Source organism: Phasianus colchicus, chromosome 14 (assembly GCF_987193195.1).
Source record: "Phasianus colchicus chromosome 14, bPhaCol1.hap1.1, whole genome shotgun sequence".
NCBI lineage: Eukaryota > Metazoa > Chordata > Aves > Galliformes > Phasianidae > Phasianus > Phasianus colchicus.
The window spans coordinates 8,197,879-8,219,240 of NC_143449.1; the positions used below are offsets into that span (position 1 = coordinate 8,197,879).

Genomic DNA, 21,362 nt, shown 5'->3' on the forward strand with positions numbered 1-21,362 from the left:
GCTGCGCTGACTCCTGACCCCTGCTTCAAGTGTACTTCTGCGGGGTCTCTTTTAGTAAAAATAACAGAGATCAGACTTTTTCCTCCCGCCCCTTCGTTTTCAGCTGTCTGCTTACCTGTTGTTCCCTCGCAGCGCTCGCAGGTTTGTTGGTAGGGAGCTGTGTGGGGGCTGAGGTGCAGCAGGCTGAGCTCCATGGGCACGCAGTTTTCCCGAGACTTGGTTGCCTGTTTTTTTTTCTTTGTTCGTTTTTTGGTTTTTGGATCATTCTGGAAGTCGATCCCCATGCAGAATAGTGGGGTGTTGAGAGGGAAAGGTGTGCTCTGGAGAAGAGCCCTCAGGAGGGCTGCTGGGGCTGGCAGCCACCTGATGTAGTAGACACGTAGTTCTGAGAGATTTGTTTTGTTTTGGTTTTTTTTTGTTTTTTTTTTTTTAAAGAGTACGTATTGGAAAGGGATTTGGTGTATCATAAAGGAGGGAGCTCGCCGTGTATGTCCTTTTCCTGCAAAAAAGAGGAGGAAAAAGATTTCCCATCAGCTGTTCTTGGGAAAAGCTTCCCTCATAAATTGTCTTCAGTATTTTTCAGGACTTTCTGGACGTTAGCAAAAAGCTAATGAATTTGGATTTGGTTTTGGATCTCTTCGTGCTTCTGCATGCAGAAGTGCGTGAGGTACAGATAAGCAGTGCTGTGTGGTGCGTGTGCAGCTGCAGCTAAAGCGGGTCCTGATGAAAGGAAGAACTGTAACTGGGGGAAAATGGCTCTTTACAAAGAAATGGAGTTGTGTGTTCTGTGCTGATCGTATGGTTTTGTCAAAGTGGTTTACTGCAGAAAAAGTAAATGGGGCAGAACACACCTCCCTGACACTGATCACATTAAAAAGATGTTTTGTTTAGAAACAAGTTGAAAAAGTGAAAATAATTCTACAACTGGCAATATAGTATTTTTTCTATTCGTCTTCTATTGTATGCAAGATTACTAATTGTAATCCTTGGGAAGAAGGTCTTGAAACCACTGAAGTAAAAGTTTATATAGGTTACTAATAATATGCCAGCTTTTATTTTGTTGTCATTTAAATGGAACGTTTGCATTCGCTGAACTGAAGGTCAAAGATTTACAACTTTCAATCATGACTGAGTGTGCACCGTAAGAAATTATAGGCTTGGTGCATGCATCAACTCTACAGATTTTAATAATTATTGTTGTCGTTCTTGGCAGCTTTGGTGAATTGTCCAGGAAGAAGGTAATGATGTGTAAAATATAACTGCAGGGGATGTAACAGGCTGTCCTGTGCAGCATTTCCTATGGGAAAGAGCTGGGCACAGGCACTGAGTTCAAAGCTGTGTGCTGTTGTTGAGCAGAAGTTGGACAGTCCAGGAAGCATTTTGGAGTAATCCACGGAGTAGATTAAAATGCTGTCTTATTTTATTAGGGAAGCATTTTCCAGCACTGTATCTGTTGAATGCTTTAAAACAACAAAAAGCCCATGTGCTGGGGTGCTGGTAACTTCTCATACCTTCCAATCTGATTTTTGTATCAAGAGAGGAAGGTGGAGTAAATGGTCCTATCTGAGCACAGTGTTCACGTCATAATTAAAGAATAGGTTGTAGCAGTAAGCAGTAGCTATGTATTGGAATGCATATAGAAATATCTGAACACGAACCTTAAAAGTGGTCTGCAAGTACATCCAATATAAAAACTGGTCTGGCTGTGCTATAGCCATCATCTTTGTGTGAGAGTCTGGACAGGATTCACACATGTGACTGAATAGAAAGTGTTTGTATTGGATGTGGACAGTGAGCTAGATGTGTGGAGGATGAAGGTCAGTGACTATGTACTGGTGTGTGCTGAAGTACCGGGGTCTGTTTTGTTTTGCTGCCGGCTGAGAGCCCTTAAAAACCAAACTGAATGCTGTAGGAATAGTGTCACATTAGCAGGCAGCCTTATGTCCCTGAAAATTCTTGAACCAAGCAGCTGCCCTGTGGATGAACAGTTGTGCTGCTGCTTTCAGTGCAGTCATTGCTGAATGCCTGCTTGGTAACAGTCATGTATTTCTCTGTTCAAAACACTTCTGTCTAGGTACTTGCTATCAAATTCTGAATTGCTTTTATTCCTTGTGTCAGCTTTTCATTGTATACATAGTTTTTAAAATGACCTATTTCATATCCAATTGCTTCTAAATTCCTCTGCAAAGTACACTTAGTATAAACCTTACTGTAAACCACGATGTTGCTTTGTTGGCCTTTTTCTGAAGACCTAGGCCAGATTTCTTCCTCAACGTAATGATGATGCTCTCTTAACCATTGAGTTTTTAACATGGAAACGAGTAATAAAATGTGTGCTACTAAAACCCCGCATGTTCTTTCCAATGTCCTGAGACAGATCTGTACCTCATTCAGAGAAAGTTGCTCTGGCTATCTGAAAATTGGCTTATGAAATGTTCAGTTTTCTACTGGTCTGCTGTTCTGTATCTTGTATTTGTATGAGGTACTCATAGGCGGTATTCTGAGTTTTCACTATGTTTAGATATTTCATGTTTTATTTGCTCTGTTTCTGATATCAGACACAGGGAAGATCTCAAGTTCTAGGGAGTTTCAGTTCATGGAATGAAGTATGAAGTTGATTGGCATGTTAGATACCTTTTAATCTCAACTGCACAAGAGAAGCAGCAGCTAATAACAGGTTTCAGATCCAAGATTACGTCTTGGATTACTTGGTGGTTGCACTGAAAATACCTATTGTAGAGGTAGATAATTTTTGTAATAATCTTAGTTTCAAGAAGTTGCCAACTTAATGATTCAGATTTTTATTTCTGCTACTGTATTACTACTAGTAGTAGCCAAATCTGGATTTGATTATGCTCTGATCTATGAATTACTCTTTTTTTTTTTTTTTTAAGTATATTTCAATAGGATCCTTTCTGATATCTACTGTAAAATAAGTATTACAGTAAATAAATAAATCTGTACATCTTTTCTCCCCCAGAAATTCATATTTAGAAGTTAATTAGTTCAATAGTTAATGAAGCCAAATCACTGTGGTGCTGCCTAGAGTCTCCATTTGTGGCAAAATTTGAGGAAGATGGGGAAAATAGAAAAAGTTTTGTGTTTTTGTTTCTGTCATAGATACTGTCAGAAATGCTGTCACCTACCCTTCTGTAGCAGCAGGGCTTTCTATCTTGAAGCTGAAAAGTAAGATAATAGTCCTTTTGTTTCTTGTAAGTTTCATGTATGACAGTTTTTTTCTTCATTATTTTATTTTTTTTAATATTCTACATTCTTCATGCATCAACAGCAAACTTAGGTAGAGAGGCTGGTGGAACTATGAATCCCTCCTTTCCCAGACCTGTTATGTAGCAAATACCAATTTCTTTGAAGAGCAAAGCAGCCTGTATGTATCCAGATGTCTGCTAGTAGATAAACCTCCGTTCATATAAACAGAAGTGTTTGTATGTATGCTCTGTGATACACTGCTCTATTTTCTAATATGCACACAAAAGCTCCGTAACCAAGTGAGCAGTTTTAGAATATCCCGGATTCATTACAGATGCCCAAACACAGTCTCATATTCTCAGAGTCTTCTGTTTTTACAAATATTTATATTTGAATGTTTTACCATTTGCTGTTTCTTTACATTAATATATGTCTGTTTATTTCAACCACATGAGTAGGTGATTAATAGAAATACATTGGAGATCCACCCACAGAATGCCTTTTGGAGAAGTGTTATTCTAGTAGTCCCTAACAGAATTATTTTTACAGAGTTACTCCAAAAGAGTTATTTTTAAATAATTGGGAAATTTAAGTTTTCTGATACATTGAACCAAGATAATGAATGCTTTGAGATGTTCTGCCTGTTGTTGTTCAGTGCATTATCTGACACTAAGCAGAGTTTGATCTACTATTTCTGAGACCAAGAAGAGTTAGATGCTGTTGAAATAAAGAGTGATGTATGAATTTTCATATGCCAGATAACAGTACTTTCTATTTTTCTTTTCTGATAACCTTTCCAATGAAATGAAGGCTTTTCTATGGAGCACTTAATTCTGTGCAACAGAGAAGCTCATATTAGGAAATGCCCATAAGTAGAACTACTGAAAGGTCTCGATTTCTCTAGCACTTTGTGTTTTCTTGCTATTTTTTTTTTAAGTCTTCATCAGTTGCCTTCTAGATACTGATGCTGTCTCCTCTGACACTGCGGACCAATAATAAAAGCTAACCTCTCTTTGAGCATGTTTATCCCAAAATTTGTGCTCCTTTAGGAATGCACTTTTGGTACATGCTTGCTGTGACAGTGAATGCTAAGCTGCTCAATAACAGCTTTGTATTTCAAAGTCTGCCACGTTGGGGTATTTCTTGCCTTTTAACCTGAAATAAGTGTCACATATAAAATTGGTGGCTCATGTCTGCTATTTGAGAAAGCTGTAGAGACATAAATCAAATTCTTGATTTGCTTTTTGGTAGTGTGATAGTAATAACAGTTCTATTTCCATTATGTTTGTCCTTTAATTTTTCAATGGTATTACAAGTGTTCATAGAAGATGGAAGTACAAGTAATATTTACATCTTCCAAACTATTTGGTATTTATTAATGTGCAGTTTCTTACAACTGAACAAATTTTAGCAGGTTGGTGTGATATTATATATCTATTGTTTAGGAGATTGGCACACTTGGATAGAACTTCATAGAGTACAAAGACTACTCATTTGATTTTGTTGGATGCAATGTGTCACCAAGCGTAACATTACGTTTCTTGAGTGTTTAAGTGTTTAAAAAGTTGTTTTCAAAAAATGACTTAATTTTCAGTACACGCTAAGTGTGAATATTTATAAAATCTACTGTTTAATTATATAAAATGTAACAAAGTGAATACATCCAGCATCTTAACATTTTATGCTATATAATCAATTCACTGACAATTTTCTTTGTATACATGAGCAGACTAGAATTATGTTTACTTGAATCTCCAGTAGTATCTTCTTCTGCTTCGATATTTGAAGTAAATTATCTCCTATTCCAAGGATTTTGAGTGATGAGTATTAGCAGCAGCACGAGCTCCCTGAGATTTCTTTAATAGAAATATTTTGATAACAGTCCCAGGTTCTCAGCGTAGAAATGAGTACTCTGAAGGCAGTTAAACAAGAATGGTCCTTTGCAAAGCTGAGTTTTCAAGAGAGGGAGTTTAAAAAAAAAGCAAAACAAAACAAAACTTCCTTTTTGTTCTTTTTCCCTCACTGTTCATTCTGAAACTATGACCTGATGGATGTCAGTAGACTGTAATACATTTATTCCGTGTGGTGGTGGGAACAGGGAACTTGTTATTTCATTTGGGCTGAGTGAACTGGAGTCACTCTGAACTGAGCCCCCACTGCCATCAAATTGGGAGATTTTCTTCTTGATTATTTTTCTTTCTTTGGCTCGGCGATTCTGGAACCAGATTTTTACCTGCAATGTTATAAGTGATGTCTGATTAGTTTAAAGTAGTCAAACTTTTTACAGCAACTGTAGCAATGAAAAAAACATATGTGAGCAAAACAAACAAACACCTCCAGTTCAACTCCCGAAAACCAATGCTGGACTTGTGCGGTGGAAAATTCTGAAGTTACTCTGTATTCACTGTCTATATCATAAGCAATAGGAAATTATTTGCTTTTATTAGATGTGGTGTAAAGTGACCTTACTGTGTCTTATTTAGGAACATAGGATACAAATTTCTCGCTTATACTCAGCATCCACCTTGTTCATCATCTAAACTTGGACAGTCGTGTGTGCCATACTTGAAGGAAGATTCAATTAGAAAATACTTTCTAAGGTTTCTCCTTCATCTCTGATAACGATTAATTCAAACCTAAATAGTGAGAGTGCTTTTTCTTTTTTCTATTGTGATTTGTGTATGGATGCATATTCTTTTGTTTTTGATTTTTTTAATAGGTGTCTGGTTCTGCGGAATGTCCTCTGTACAGTTATGTCAGTGCTACTTGACATCCTCATGACTAGAGGACGATGAATTTCAAACTGATTGTTTATACTGAAAGACTCATACCTATGTGAAATCCAATTTTAGTTAATATTTTTTTCCTTTTGTGAGGGTGTAAATGAACAGAAAACTCCATTTGTTATCCTTAATGTTAATTTCCTATTCTGACTTCCCTGTTTTTGTTACATCCTTTAAGGTACGCTGAATACAATATTATATAGAAAGTTCTACCTTTGCTGTAGGTAATCAGTTGCTTTCCAAGCATTTCATTATTCCAAATATTTCATTATTACCTTACAGGTAATGACAGTAAGAAACATTTAGCTGGGTAAGCAGCTAATAGAAATAGGTTTTGATTACGTCTTACCTAAAGAAAATTTACCAATCAAAAATTGGATGGCATTAAGAGAAGAGCAACAGTTAGATAAAACTAACTGTTGGTTTTATGCAATGGTTACTCCAGGTATGTCTCTGTTCTCAATCATTAGAACATTTGTAACATGCTTGTAGCCTTAGAACAGGAGGTTTGAGTTTTCTGTAACTGCAGTTCTCAGAAAATTGTCCAATAGAGCTATATCCTTGCGTATAACAAATGGAAGTTCTCTGGTGATGGAATTGTTTTCTTAGTTACTTCCCAGAGCTGCTTAGTGAACCATAGAATATCCCAAGTTGGAACAGACTCACAATGATCACTGAGTACAACTCCCAGCTTCACACAGGACTACCTAAAACTTAAACAATGCCTGCGATCGTTGTCCAATGGCTTATTGGTGCTGTGACTGCTGCCCCATGCTGTGAGTACCCAACTATTCTCTCAATGTAGAACTTCTTCCTAATATCCAATCTGATTTGTAGTCTGTGGAGTGTAGTCTGTGTGCTGTTTGGTTTTTGAGATTGAACATTGTTGCACTACAGGATGATTCTAAAAACTCAGTGCTTGAGCCTAAAATCCTATCACTTGTCTACTCATCCTTACACTTTCCAGCCTCAAGTGATCCCTCTCTGTTCCATGTCCTTGCACAGACTGAATGCAAAAGAGGAGAATGTTTTAAAGGATTGAGTATGTATACAAACAATAGTTTGTAAAATTCTAAAAAGAAAAGTCTCTTACTTAAATTTACCTGGGGGCAATAAGTCTGGTTGCTAAGGTTGGAGATGCTTTATTCAGTATGGCCAATCTTCCCTTATCTTCCAACTGTAGCTGAACACTGAAATTGTTACATAAGGAGGACTGGATGCAACAGTTGCTACACGTTCTGGCATTTCATAAATGTGCTCTCCAACACAGTGATTTTAGTCAACTCTCCTGAATTCCTCTAACCTTTGTATGAACACAACTAGGATAGCTCAGGAGACTGTCTTTATTCAGGACAATGCTTAATTATGTACTTGACTGGAATGTGGAGGTGCTTTCCAAGTCAGCAATTGATCTAAGGATGCACTTGAAAATTTTCTGAGCAGATAGTCTATTACATGTATAACAGGTATAAAAATGTGGCACCAAATTTCATAGCCTAAAGCTTTCTGTACATAATAGGTGTTTGTAGTATCTGTGAATACGGCAGCCAAATGAAATCCTGACTTGAAAATCGCCTGTAAAAGCTCCTTAGCACACACTAAAATAAAATGGAGCATGGCATAACTTTTGAGGACTTAGCTAAGAGAATGTTAAGCCAAACTGTTTAATTCCTAGCTGCCTAGCAAGCTATTTTGCAAGTAAAAATACCTACTTTTCCATACTTCTATTATAGATGAACTCCTAATACTTAGTTACCTGTAACTGGAGAGGCTTCAGTCAAATTAACCTATGTATTAATTTGTAACTGTGTGGTGTATGCTCTGTGTGCTGATATACTCGCAAACTATCATGGTTGCCCTGACGCTACTTTTGCATACAGAACAAGAATGCTGTTTGTATCTTCTGACAGCAGCCGTGTCTGGTGAAGGGGTGCAGGCGATGGTTAGTCTCTGGATACCTGTCTTTCAGATAGTCCAAGGTTTGCTGCAAGTTCTGACTTTCTCCTTATTGTAATGTATCTGTTGCAGTGAAATTCCTTCTCTAATTCTAGTCTCTGATGGTCTGTGTAAACAACCCGGTACTTCTCTTTTGTTCTTGTTTTACCTGTTTGAGAAAGAAACATTAATTCATTCAAATTGATTTTCTGTAGCATCTTTCTTTCACACACCTCAAACATTTTACAGACAGTTACTAAAACTACAGAATACACGCATGAGACTATTTTCTGAGATAATTTTCTTTCTTACAGAGAAGGAATATGGGATGCATAGTAAATAAGTATTTTTTCCTAGATGTTCTGGGGGCACATCGGTTATCTTTTAACCTCTTTCTCTCTCCCTATCTCCCTCTCTGTCTCTCACTGTGAACATACATTTAAATATAAAGCTCTCATGCAAAAAAAAAAAAAAAAAAAAAAAAAAAAAAGTCCTGAAGCATCTTAAATTCATAGCAGTACCTTAGTTGATACTGGATATATTTGACTTCCAGATTTCATGTCATTTTTCATGGAAGTGACCTCTATATATGTAGACATAAATATTGCAGAATTTCAAGACAGACTCTCAGTCACAATTTGTTTATTTATGCCACGTCCTAACTCTTTATTTGGGCTTTTATAGCTCACCTCTGTAACACAAAGAAACATCCACTAGAAGTGTGTCCCCTGTCTGTTTAGTTATACTTAGAAGTTCAATCATAATGTGATATTTTTTTTTCAGTAAGGTGCAATCTTGCAAGATGCCGAGAGCCTGTATAGCTCTGCTGGGGTTACTCGGTGTGCTGAGTTTCCATTTGAAATTGAATGCCCTTGACAACTTATAAGACTAGACAATAAAAAACTTGTAAAATGTTTTTCTTTTGATTGGATGAATACTGTTAAGAGAAAAGTTTAGAAGAAGTTTAGAGGATATTTTTCATTTCTTATACTTTTTTAAACAATTATTTGTCAAGTATTAACACAGAGAGATCACTTTTCAACTTTTTTTTTTTCTCCCTCTTTCACTTTTAACAGCCAAGTAGGTACTTGTTCTTTTTCATCTTCCCAGGTTTCTGTTTTTTTGATGTGAGTTTTCTGGGACAAACTGTAAGACAAAGACTCCTTTAAAGTGGTTCCCTAAAATCCACTGAGGTGTTAAGATGAAGCACACGCCACACAAAAGAGCGACAAGGAGATCTTATCAAGAACTCCTTTTACATTCAGAAACACAAGCCAATTGGTTTGGAATTTACAAGCCCTAAACAAATGTCAGACTCTTTCATCTTAGCAGAAGAAAAAAAGGACAGAAATAAATAGATTATTTTTTCTTCGGTTCTCTTCTGGGCAAACATTTAGGATACACTGAGATATTTTCATATGAAGGTAACGTAGGTTAATTTGAAATACAGAAAATGAAGGGTGTTTTCCTAACTTCTGTGCCACTCTGATTTCTAGCTTATGGGATTTTCCTTCTTAATTTTGCAGGGTGAAAACATTAATTAAGCTGAAGTTTACTTTTTTAGAAGTTACAATTTGTTGGCTTTGAAATATTTGCTCTAGATGATAGTTATAATGCTAACAAGAGTATAGATATTCAGATTCCTTGTAAACTAAAGGCTTAGAAGGCAATCTTTGAAAAGAAGTTAAAATTCAACAGGGTTATTCCGGATTCAATATAATCAGCAAATATAACCATGATTTGAAGGGGTGGAGAAAAGGAGCAGTTTTCTCCCATTCCCCTTGGTCATAAAATTCACAGAGCATTTCTTCTGAAGACAATAAAGCTAAGAGAAGGCCTCTTTATTTGCTGTGAAAATCATCACCCTTTCCGGCAATATAACTCCTGAAGAAAAAAGGGAGAAGGAAGAGACAAGGCTGCATATCAAAGCAAAGAGAAGTGTTGAGAGGGTCTGTTGCCTCAATATGACAGATAGGCCTCAGAACTGAAGACAATGTAGCCCAGTGGAAAATAAATGTCCCGACTAGTTTACAAAGTAAAATAAATCAGTGTTAGAGCAGAGACTTGGCCGTTTTTCTTGCTCTTCTGTTTTGCTAACTGTGCTTCTGCTGTGATGTAATCTGAATTATTTGGGCATTGCTGCTTGTTATGACATAAAAGCATTGAGTATATTTTAATAAATGAAAACAAACAGACAAAAAAACACTGAGCAACCTGAAGCTGATCTTGCAAAATATGAAAAATACTCTTGTCCTTTTCTGTGGTTCTCTTGAAGTCATTCTTTTTCTGAGAAGGATCATTCCCAACTGAAATTTCATATAAATGTAAAGATTTAAAATTCTTGACCCTTGTTTAGATATGGTCTCTTTAGTAAGTTCCATGCCTTTAAGATTTGTTCTCATAGAATTGCACATTTTACACATGAGCTTACAGGGTTTAGAAATGATTTAGTCCAAAGTTTTAGTCTTGCATAATTGAAGTTGTTAGGACATACTGAAAGTGTGCTTTTTCTCATTTTTGAGCCTGTATGTGAAGATACCTTTACCAAGCCTGCTTTGGATGTTTGTTTTTTAAACTTTCTTGTTGATAAATACATTTGCAATGTCTGTATATTTAAGAAAAATGTTTCTTCTGAACATGCAGTTACGGTTTTCTACTTAGAAGATGCATTAATAGTAAAATTTCAAACTAGATTTCAACTGTTGTAAGCACGTAGCACTTCTGTCTTTGTGGTACTGCTGTATCCTAAGGATGACCTTGCTCAGGTAACTTTTCACTTCAGCCTTTCTAATTTTTTTTTCATATAAATGCCAAATACATTGAGTCAGTGTACATAGAGGGAAAGAATCCACTTAACACTCTGTTTCTTGAAATAGTTCCCAGTGTTAGTATTTCAGTAGGCTCCCTCATTTAATTAGGTATGCTTGGATTTCTTTTGTTCCATGCTGCTCACACAAATTAGTGTGACTGTGTACTGTAAGTGATGTTAAGGATATACGTATGTATATAAATATTTGTAAAACTCAGGGCTAAATAATCCTGAAATTTTAGAAAAAGAGCAATATTAGTCAGCAATAAGACTGAAGGGGAGGAGCCAGTCGAGAGCAAGTCTGTTTCAGAGAGTGGTTAGTGGCATCAAGTAGGTTTTATGTTCTAGAGGAGGGATTGACAAGTTAATATGTAGTTACTTGCATAATTTTTACTCTTGCAATTATATTGGAATTTAATTTCATGAAATTTCTTGTGCCAAATTTTTCCACTTTTTATACTTTAACATTGTAATAAAAGCACTGCTGAAGAGCCAAATGTAATTTGGTACTTTCCTTGTTTTGCAAAATAGCCACGTTTGTGTTTTACTTTCCCAACCCTTTGCATTAAGCAGGTTTGTTGTCTTCAGTCAAATTCAGTGAAGTCTTGAGCTGTTTGTAACACTTCAAAGGACTGGGCTCTGGAATTGTAAAGCCTCAGGACATTTATCTATGCACAGCCCCCAGTTCACCTGTCCAGTGTTGTTCATGAAGTATGTCAGCATGGGTGTAAACTGTGTGCTTTTCAGACTAGCGATGAATTGAAACACATAACAGCTTTCCTGAATTGCATATGCATTGTATGAAATTGAGCAAGCGTGGGTGAAACTTTGCAGCGTCTTCCTTGTCTGTGCATTAGGTGTAAAACTAAGGTTTAGATTTTGTGTGTTTTAATCTTAAAAAATGCTATCATATTTAAACTTTAGTGACACAGCAGAAGGGGTTGGCTTGTTGATGTTGCAGCTGTCTCAATTGCTGCTGGTCTACCTTAGCTCTTGCATCACTTTTACACCTGGAAAACTCCGGTAATGTTAATGAAGTTACTGCAGATTTACATGAGGATACATAGTTGGGGGGGATAGACTTGAAATCTGCCTGGCTTTGAAGACCTTTGTGAAGGCTTCCAGTGGAAATAACAAATTGCAATACCTTAATGTCCTCTAGTCATTTTAAACTTGGTAACAAGGGGGAAACAGCACATATCTACTTTATAACTGAGAAACAATTATTAGACTAATTTTACTCTTGAGTGATAATTGGAAAGATTGTTTCTCAAGTGGCACTGCTGATTTTCTGTCTTCTAGAACTGCTCCAATTGTCACTGTGCTTACTTCTTTAGAGTGTTTTATTTGATGCTCTCTAACACACACTTACTACTTTTAACCTTAACAATGGATTTAACAAACCTTACTACACACTATTTACACCTTGGGAATATACACAGAAAAGTTCTTCTGGCACGTGGCTTTTGACTGAAATGGACACATCAAGGACTGACACTTGGAAGAGAGTGAATTTAGTTGTCTAATAGTAACAAGCTGCAGGATTTTGATTTGAAAGTAAATGAAGCAAAAGCTTTACTGGTAGAGATACGTGGTGTGCAAACAAAATAGTCTGTGCTGAATATGAGTCAGATTACTTGCCTAGGGATATTTCTTCTCATCTGATAGATATCTTGAACAATAAATATCACAGGATCAACAGATGAAAATTGCATTATCACATAATTTTCTTCTAAAGTATTTAAAAGTCTGTAAAGGTTTACAATCAGCCAGCTTGGATACTGATCTTTACCTTGTGGCACTAAATGATTATGTAGTGGTTTTGCATGTAACTGTTCAAAGCAGTGTTTTCAGGTGTCAGTTTTCATCTGTAATGCTTTATATTTGTTAGAACAAAGATACTCAGGTGTGAGTTAGATGTAGCCATGTGTAAACACAACAGCCATTCTACTGTAGTCATATAAAACCTTTATGGGGTGAAAGTGAAACTAGTGCAAATTCAGTTAAAACTGCATTAAGCAGTAGTAGGTTAAATAAATGTCATAGATGATCCACCGACATATGTGCTTTAAGTAAAGTTAATTATTTCTAAGATCAGTGATAGCAGAAAAATTCTTCTTGAGGTAGAAAGTTTAGTATGCACTTACCAGTAGTGTTAGTGTTAGCTTGCACCGTTTTCCTCATCCATTCGTAAGAGCTGTGCCTTTGGCTGGTGGGGGAGACCTGCTGTGTGCCAACGGTACCTGCAGGAGGTAACCCCCCGGGTGCAGCGGGATGGAGGGAGCTGTACTCAGCTGGACTGTAGGAGCCCTGCCCAGGAGACGAGCCGCTGAGCTGTGCGGCAGCAGCCGTGCCGGAGGGCCCTGGGCACGGGCCGTAAGCGTTCCAGTCCTCCCTCTGGGGGCCGTAGTGGGGTCCCCAGGCTCCCGCGGGCTGTCCGTGGCTGTCTGGAGCTGGCACGTGGTGGTACCCCATATAGTCTGAGTAGGGGGGAGCGGGCACAAAGTTCTGCACTGGCAGGTTGTTGTTGCTGCACCTTGCAGGTCCTGGATACATGCTGGTCTCTTTATCCAGGAGAGAGCTCACGTACATCCTTGCAGAATGTAAATATGTTGTCACAACATCTTGCTCTTCTGTGTTTTCTTTTGCTACTTAAAAATAATAGCTTGATTTTTGCTAATAGTGCCAAACTGCTTGGAATCTTCTACTTCATCCTCTTTTATTATCAACTGTGTTACCAGGTGCTGGTGGTAATGGTTTACCAAGATCTTGTCTGACGTCAGCCAAACTGCCAGCCTCATAATTACATTTACATTCAAATGAAGGGCTGACCAACCCCACCTTGCTGCTAGTTCTGGTGCTTTCTCTTTTTGAAAACTTTTATCTATCCCATTACCCTTCACTGATATTCAACAGTGATTCCACTCCTGTAATGTGATGCAACTGTTGCTTGTATTTGGAACTTAGTAAATAGACCTTTTTGAAAAGAAAATTGTCTAAATACCATACACTGTTATTATAGTTTAAACGATTCTTTTCTGGAATATATATTTTTTGTCACATGTTGTCAATCAACAAGTAAATCTATTACTCTCTTAATTTCTCAGATGCTCAAAAATCTCTTTTTGAATTCTCTTATTGATGGATGCAGTCAATTTGAATAATAACTGTCTCAAAAATTTCCCACTTGTTATTGATGTTTGTAAGTTTTCCAGCATAGGTGTAATTAAAACTCTATCTACCACAAGTATGTTTGTGCTCTCCCCATATGTGGTTTGAAGAGATCTCTTGGCTGCTGCATACTGATAAATTTTAAGAAGTAGACAATAAATCAAAACTACATATCTGCTACCGTCTTTCTTTTAAAGAAAATGAGAAAAAAATCCATGAAGAAAGTCTTTTATTAGGCCTGGCAACATTGTTGACTTCTGATTCAAGTTGAAGATGTATCTGAAAGGCATTCCTCTGAAACTCGTGTGGCAGCTGGAACAGTGGCATGAAGTGGCTGCATCCTCTGTCAGAGGTCAGAACTGCCCTGCTGTGTCTGTTGGGTGCTTGATACTTGGTACTGTGCTGGTGAGCTTTTTCACAAAGAGGAATGATTCCAAATTTGTTGTTGTATGTTAGTATTAGGTATTAATGTGGGAGATTTAGGCTACTCTTTATGACTGTAATGAGAATTGCCTCATTACAATTTGCACAGTGCCTTTGATATCAGATTTTTATCATGGATTAATTTCTTTGCTATGAGCTATTTGTCAGGGGATACACTTGCAAAAGAGGTGCAAATTGTAATGACTCGTTTCCATTTATGAAGGTGTGGATCTTCATTCAGCAGCCTTTGAATTTTAACACTGCTTATACTCACACATCTCTTCTAATTTCAGTACCAATGGAGTCTGTGAACTTAGAGAGGAAGGATTTCTCTTTTTTTTTTTTTTTTTTGTTAAGACCTTTTATTAATAAATGCTGCGGTCTTTAAGGTTATTTTTTATATTTATGGATTTATTTCTTGATCCATGAGATAATGCTGAGGAATGTTGCACTGTGGGATAGGACATGGAAAAAGGTAGTAATTGATGTGTTCTTTTTTTTATTTTTATTTTTTAAATAAGGAGCACATGTGGACTCAGTGAGCATCGTTCAGTTTAAACAAGATACTGTTTCCCATCCTGAAAGAATTATATATAATACGTACACATACTAACAACTTAATTTTTAACTATCTTCCTTTATTTATGCTTCTCCTCATACCACCACAATTTCACTATCACTTGATCCTATTTTTTGTGTCTCAGAACCTTATCCTTCATTCCTTGTTCTTCTTTTATCTTTTGTTTATGCTCCTCCTTTCCCTTTCTTGTTTTGCCTGTTCCATTATCTGAAATTTCTTTAGATCTATTTCGATTCTTTCCAGAAAGTAATTAGATCAAGATACACAGATCACGAATTGCTGAACTGATTTGATATCGGTTGACAATAGTAAGCTTTGAATAAGGCATTTTGTTTAAAAAGATTTACATAGAAGGATAAGATTGCTGGGTAAGACTGCAGATTTTTTAACACCAGAGTGAGAATAAGATAACTAAAATGGTAGCATTCAAATCATCTCCCACAGCCTGGCTCTTATGCCTCCCATTTTGTATCAAAGAACTGTGTGGATCATTAGAAAGGAACCACATCTTTTCACAGTCTAGTATTTTATAGATACCATAATTTTGGAGTTGGTGGGTTTTGAGAGCTGATTAACTGTTGATCGAAGTCTGCCTTCCCAAGAGGCACCCATGTGTCATTCTGCTCAAATCCACCCTATCATTAGCGTCAGAGCCACTGAACTGCATCACTTTCAGTGTAGCAGAGACAGAAACACTTTTCCCTGTCCATATTTGCACTGTGATGGAGCAGCAGTGAGTTGCTGGAGGGAAAGCAAGGGTGAGCGTGCTGCTTATGGCTGTTCCAAGTGTTACCATGATCGCTCTTTGCCTTTCTGGGATGATAGGAAAGGGGAAGGCAGTATCTGAGGCAGTAGGCCAGGTGTCTAGGAGTCCCATCCATACAGAGGCTTGTATTTATACATTTTCAGCAGTGGGCAATAAAAGGCAGAATAGGAATCGTTGATAAGGTACTGGCAGCAAGACTGTTGGCATGCTTCCGAGACCCTGGTGGCCGGAGTGAGAACTGAGCTCCAAGGTGATCATTTTTTGTTTTGCTCCAACCATCAAAATATGATGTCTAATTTAGCCAGTGTCCACGGGGAGTTGCCTGAGCTTTTGGTTGGAATGAAGTGGCTTGTGTATAAAATTAAATATACTTAAGTAGCTCTGAAAGCAATGCCTCCTATTTGTTTCCATGGAAACTACTACAGCTACAAAGTGTGCGATAATACTATTTGATGGAGCAAATTCTCAGCTACAAACCCCTATTTTTTTTTACATAGTCACATCCGTTACCAATCCATTTTCACCAACAATAAACTAGAATCTGCGTGCTGCGCTTGTAAAAACTTGCCTGGCCATCCACTGCTGAAATGCACCACCCACTGCCTCGCTGTGCTCACATCCACTGCTTGGTTTCCATAAATGCTTAGCAAGCTTTGATGAATGTCAGTGGGTGCAATTTTTTCTGCATGGAGGAATTCACATCTACCCTTTTGTTTCATATGCACTTCTGTGTCAGATGCCACTGTCAGACTGCCCCTTTGCTGCCATCTGTCACAGCAACAACACGTAAAGGAATATTGGTAGGCAGGTTCAACCTGTACTGCTGTACCATCAACATGCACCTCTGACATCATGGACCAACATAATAAAAATAGGAGGCATTACTTTCGCAGCAGCGCTCGTACTTTATGTATGTTACTCTTTGGGGAAGAAAATTGTCTAGTGTTCTAACAAGTAGTTGATGAAAATGGAGTAATGCTCACAGCAGCAAATGTAGTGATAGCCATTGAAACCATGCAAGTTTTATTTTCACAGGCAGTGTCAATATACCATAGTATGGGTTCTGTTCTAAAGAGCATTTCCAAAGCCAGCAATAACAGCATAACCACAGGTATGTGGTTAATGGCAAGTATTATAGCTGCAAACTTGTTTTAATGGCAAGTATTATAGCTGCAACTTCAGCAGTACTGGTAGGTTAAAATAGACCTGTACAATATATGAGTTAAAGGTGTTTATACCTGTGATTGTTTTTATAAGCATATTGTGAATGCTTCCTCACAAAGTCACTCTCATTTTTATATAAAGATAAGAAATATATTCCTGACACTTGAAAATTGTATGCAGTCTACTTTCTGGGGTAATGTTTCTGAGGAGAAGAAAGTATACAAGCTCAGTATGTCTCATCCTAGCTAAGGCGCTGGGAACAGATGTTTGTTTCCTTGCCTCCAGGGGACTGCTCCAGTAACACATCAATAATGTAGGGCTTGGGAATGCTTCTTGCTGCCACCTGTGTAACTGCATGCCTACAATTTCAGTGGAATGGCTGGCTAAGGAGTTAGCTAGGGAGCTATCATATTAATGATGGATTTAATGTAATATTTCAGAGACATTACCCTTTATTCAAACCAGGCTTTAAATGCACACTCAATCCTCATAACGTTAATAGCTGTATAAATCTGAGGGATAGCACAGTCAGTACAGAGTGTGCTGTTAGCTGAGGTCAGTTTTGATGGAACAAAAAAGTCTATTAATTCAGGAATGAAGGCTTTGGCTTCTAAATTTTAAAACAACCACTGAAGAGAGTGATCTTGCTTTCATGGGAGCGTCTACAAACACAACTATCCTGAAAATGTTATTTACTCTTTTTAATTGAGATGGTTTAATATATGACAGTCTAGTTAGGTCTCGTTTTTAGGGTATGAGATGCCAGACCGTGCCAAATTGTTCTCCTTACTGACAAGTGTGGTACATCTCAGAGAGCTGAATCAGCTATGGTAACTGAGTTGCTTTCACTTGCTGAAGTTTAGCTCTTCTGGGGGGAAAAGGGAGAGATTTCAGTAGTTCCACTCCGTATAAACAAGTAGAAATAGAAATGACAACTGTCATGAAACCTTCCTCGATATTGCAATTTTGAATTCCATACTCTTAGATTTTGCTTGTTAACAAATCCTTCTGAAAAATTATTGATACTGAAAAGTGAACTGTTGGGAGTATGGTGATCATGTTTACCCTCCTGCCCCTTATAGCTGTTTTTCTGACTGCTGCTAACAGTGAGTTAGCTTTCATTTCCTAGTGTTAATTTTTCCATTTTCCTAAGGTAGTGGCAGTACGTGTCATGTGTGATCTGCACCAGTGTTGCATGTGCTAGGGAAGTGTGTCTTCTGATCTGAAATCGAGACAATTTAAAATCTGTTACAAAATCAATACAAACAGTAATAAAAGTGTGTCTTACTGCTCAGCAAACAGTCTTAGCGCAGCAGGTTTTAAAGAACCTGTATGTGAAATGCATGTTAAATTGATCCTTTTTAGCAGAGCTGTAAAAAGGATCAGCAGATCCTCTGTTGATATTTGGTTTCCTTCCTGAACCTGCAGTGTGGGGTTCCCACTTAGCTAATTCATCCTGACTGGAATACAGCTAGATGGGGGTTGTTTGGTGCTCAGTATTTAGTCCTTTGGATGTTCCTTGAATGTGGTCTTTGTTTTTGACAAGGAAACAAAGGAATTGATCGCTTTTACTGTTTACAGTTCTTACTATACATGTGGCTTATATTCCTGACAGACCAGTCTTTCTGCCACAGAAATTTAACTGTTCTTCCTTGCTCTCAGATGGGAGGTCGTTTGTATCAAGTCCCTCCTGCCCTGGAGGGCCAGGAGCATGCAGGATAAATTTAAGTTAAGCCTCTCCATTTTGACGTACTTCACAGAATGGTTTGTTACAAAATGTACAAAAAAGTTATTTGTGCTCTTTGATCATTAAAACAGTTGGGGAAACATTTTCACCATTAAAACAGTGCCAATTCTTTTAATGGTGATGTCAACACAGTTTTGAGTTCCACTAATAACATCCAGTGCCATTTACAAAACATGACAAGCCATCCAAGTCCTTCAGAGATGCAACATCTCAGTGCACATAAAAGCATGATTTTTGTTGTTTGTGTTAACACCTAGAATGAATCTATTTGTCTATCTGAGATGCTTTTTTTCTTTTGTTTGGAAATGTCATTTTGAATTGTATGGCTTTCTTAGTTGCATAAAGTTTTTGAAGGAGATCCTGCCAGGTATGTTCTTGATCTTTTTGTGCCATACCCTTCCTTCTGGGTAATGGGGTTTAAAGGTTAGTGAATTCCTCTGAAAATTGCATATACCTTGATTGTTGCTTTAATCACAATTAGGATTAAGGGCTTAGATATTCCTGTGATGTAGCCCACGGTATGCTTTTCTTCTTCAAGGCACTTTGCTAACAACCAATCCATCTTCACAGCAACTTTGCTTTAGTGTCTCTAGTTTTATAGATGTGCTAAAGTGACAGGTTACGTGATATGCCCAGTGTTGGAAGGGAAGCAAGTAGCATTCGGAGGTATTTCATGTCTCAAAATATTGGAGTTATTTGCCTCCGATTTGATTCATCTTATTTTTAGTTTAGCTATGCAACAGTATTTTGCAAGTTTTTTAATGAAAAATAGCTTACTGTTTTTTTGGTGGACATCTTTTTAAAGGATTAAAGCACATTGGAAAATAACTATTTGAATAGATTGTTAGTAAGTTAAAAAAAAACAAAACAAAACATTAAACCACATAAAACAATCACTGGCATAACTAGAGGGTTAATAATCCCTAAGGTATTGCCCTGGTTTATAGATACTGCTTTTGGAGCAATAAATTTTAACCTTTGAACATGTACTTCTGCAAATAAAACCCAGCCTTATTTTGTGTACTTAACAACTTCTGATTGGAAACACATAGCAACCTATAGCAAGCATGCTTTCAGCAAACTGGGGCAGAAATGAGGCAGATCTTCAAAGTAGTCACTTATCTTCCTCAATAACTCTTCTACATGTAAACAAGATAAAACAGGTCGTTTTGCCTGATCCCTCACTCTTTGAATGATGTTTAAATAATTTTAAAGAGAAAGAAGTTGAGTTCAGGTTTATTTTCTTTTCGTTTTTAAAATGTTTTTAAAATATATTATTTTAAAAGATCAATTACAAAATCAAACTATGTCATGGAAATGTGATTAAATCTAACAATGAATTTGATCCTGCAAAATCCTGGGACTCTGGTGCATTTAGCTAGAGCTAGGTATCACATTATTGTATATCATTACAAAAAACAAAGCTGCTTTCTGTATTTTGACAAGTTCTAAATTGTAAATCTGGATGTTTTTACTGATTTTTCTTTGGTATGCAACTTTAATTCTGTTTAATTGGCCAAATCAAGATTGCTTTTCTCTTGAATCTTTTTCAGTATCAGTTAAGTTAAAATATGCCTATGAACTGTATGTAAGATATCTGTAGCATTTCCCTCTGTAGACAGAATGGCTGTTCTGTGCAATGGATTCTTCTTTTAGACGTATGCAGTAAGTATCTCTTGGGAGATCGATGTTTCAGTTTGATGGCTGGGCTCATCAGTGTGGATGTTAAATCACTCCTGTTCATAAGTGCTATTTGTCATGTTCTGCTTTTCATAATACGTGAGAAACACTAGAAGTTTTTCTGTTGCTGAACTTTGAATTGTATTTAATTGAGTTTCTTCATCTAATTTGGCTTATCTTACCAACACAAAGCTTCAAAGTACTCTTGCTAGCAGCACAATGGAAGGAAAAGTGTGGGAATTTTACAATGTAGATGTGCATCCCTTTTAAGTTTACTCTTCTTTCATGCTGTCCTTGTTACAACCAGAAAATTCTAGGTAAAATTGAGAGAGAGAGTGAAAACTGCCATCTCCCTGAGTCAGCCTGGTTTCACCATTCTCTGTTTTTTCTAAGCATCTCCCTGCTTTTCAACTTGATGCTACAATTCAGCGACAGGATGTTCATGGAAATTAAGTTCATTTTCTACAGTAGCTAATATCACATTGGCAAATGATCATTGAAAACGTCATTTATTTTAATGTTCTCTATATACAAAGTAACTTTACATTACCTACATTTTGATGATCTAATAGTACTATTTGTTATAATTAAGAAAAAAACAAAATGTAGTGCCAAAATGACTTAATGTTCCTAAGTCTTATTTGTAACAGTGTTGGAGATATTTAGGAGGACACTTCGATGGAAATTCATGAGCATAAGCATCCTAAACTTCTAAATAGCTTTTGGCAAAGGGGAGTATAAATTCCCAAATTACCCGAGTGCTTCAAACATTTTCTCTTTGCAGGCAGAGATTATGGACGTGTAATTGGTAGTCAAGTCAGGAAGCAGATATCCAGATTATTCTTAAGTAGTGATTATCTTCCCAAGTCTGCTTAGTGTGGAAGGGATCAGCATTTGGGAATGGGAACCTCCTATTTAGATTCTCAGCTGTGGGTTTAGGAGATTAGTATTACGTGCCCACTTATAAATTGGCAAGAGCTTATACCCAGGTAAAATATTTTTGCTTTGTCTTTTATTAATTTAGCTTCTCAGATTTTTAATTTTTTTTTTTTTTAGTATCACAGTAGCTCTGAAAATCACTCCAAATATAACATTAG

At 37.1% G+C, this 21,362-nt stretch overlaps 1 protein-coding gene and 1 long non-coding RNA gene across 3 annotated transcripts in view; one reads left to right on the forward strand and one right to left on the reverse strand.

Moving 5' to 3' along the window:
- The first annotated feature begins 55 nt into the window (after positions 1 to 55).
- LOC149915993 (uncharacterized) overlaps positions 56 to 21,362 on the forward strand; it is an 81,054-nt gene continuing 59,747 nt past the window's right edge. For both annotated transcript variants that reach the window (XR_016471021.1, XR_016471022.1), the window contains exon 1: positions 56 to 141. This is a non-coding gene — a long non-coding RNA (uncharacterized LOC149915993). The remainder of the gene's footprint in view (positions 142 to 21,362) is intronic.
- CDX4 (caudal type homeobox 4) lies at positions 4,878 to 13,656 on the reverse strand. The gene is made up of 3 exons (XM_031593918.2): positions 12,882 to 13,656; positions 7,949 to 8,094; positions 4,878 to 5,440 (listed from the first exon to the last, which is right to left on the reverse strand). The coding sequence occupies exons 1-3, from the start codon at positions 13,324 to 13,326 to the stop codon at positions 5,234 to 5,236; spliced, it is 798 nt and encodes a 265-aa protein (XP_031449778.2). The 5' UTR covers positions 13,327 to 13,656; the 3' UTR covers positions 4,878 to 5,233.

Coding starts and splice junctions, on each gene's coding strand:
- CDX4 (XM_031593918.2), bottom strand. CDS start 13,326: ATGTACGTGAGCTCTCTCCTGGATAAAGAGACCAGCATGTATCCAGGA. Junction 8,095..12,881: donor AGCTAACACTAACACTACTG/GTAAGTGCATAC, acceptor TTTCTCAAACAG/GTAAAACAAGAACAAAAGAG. Junction 5,441..7,948: donor TTGGACTATCTGAAAGACAG/GTATCCAGAGAC, acceptor ATAACATTGCAG/GTAAAAATCTGGTTCCAGAA.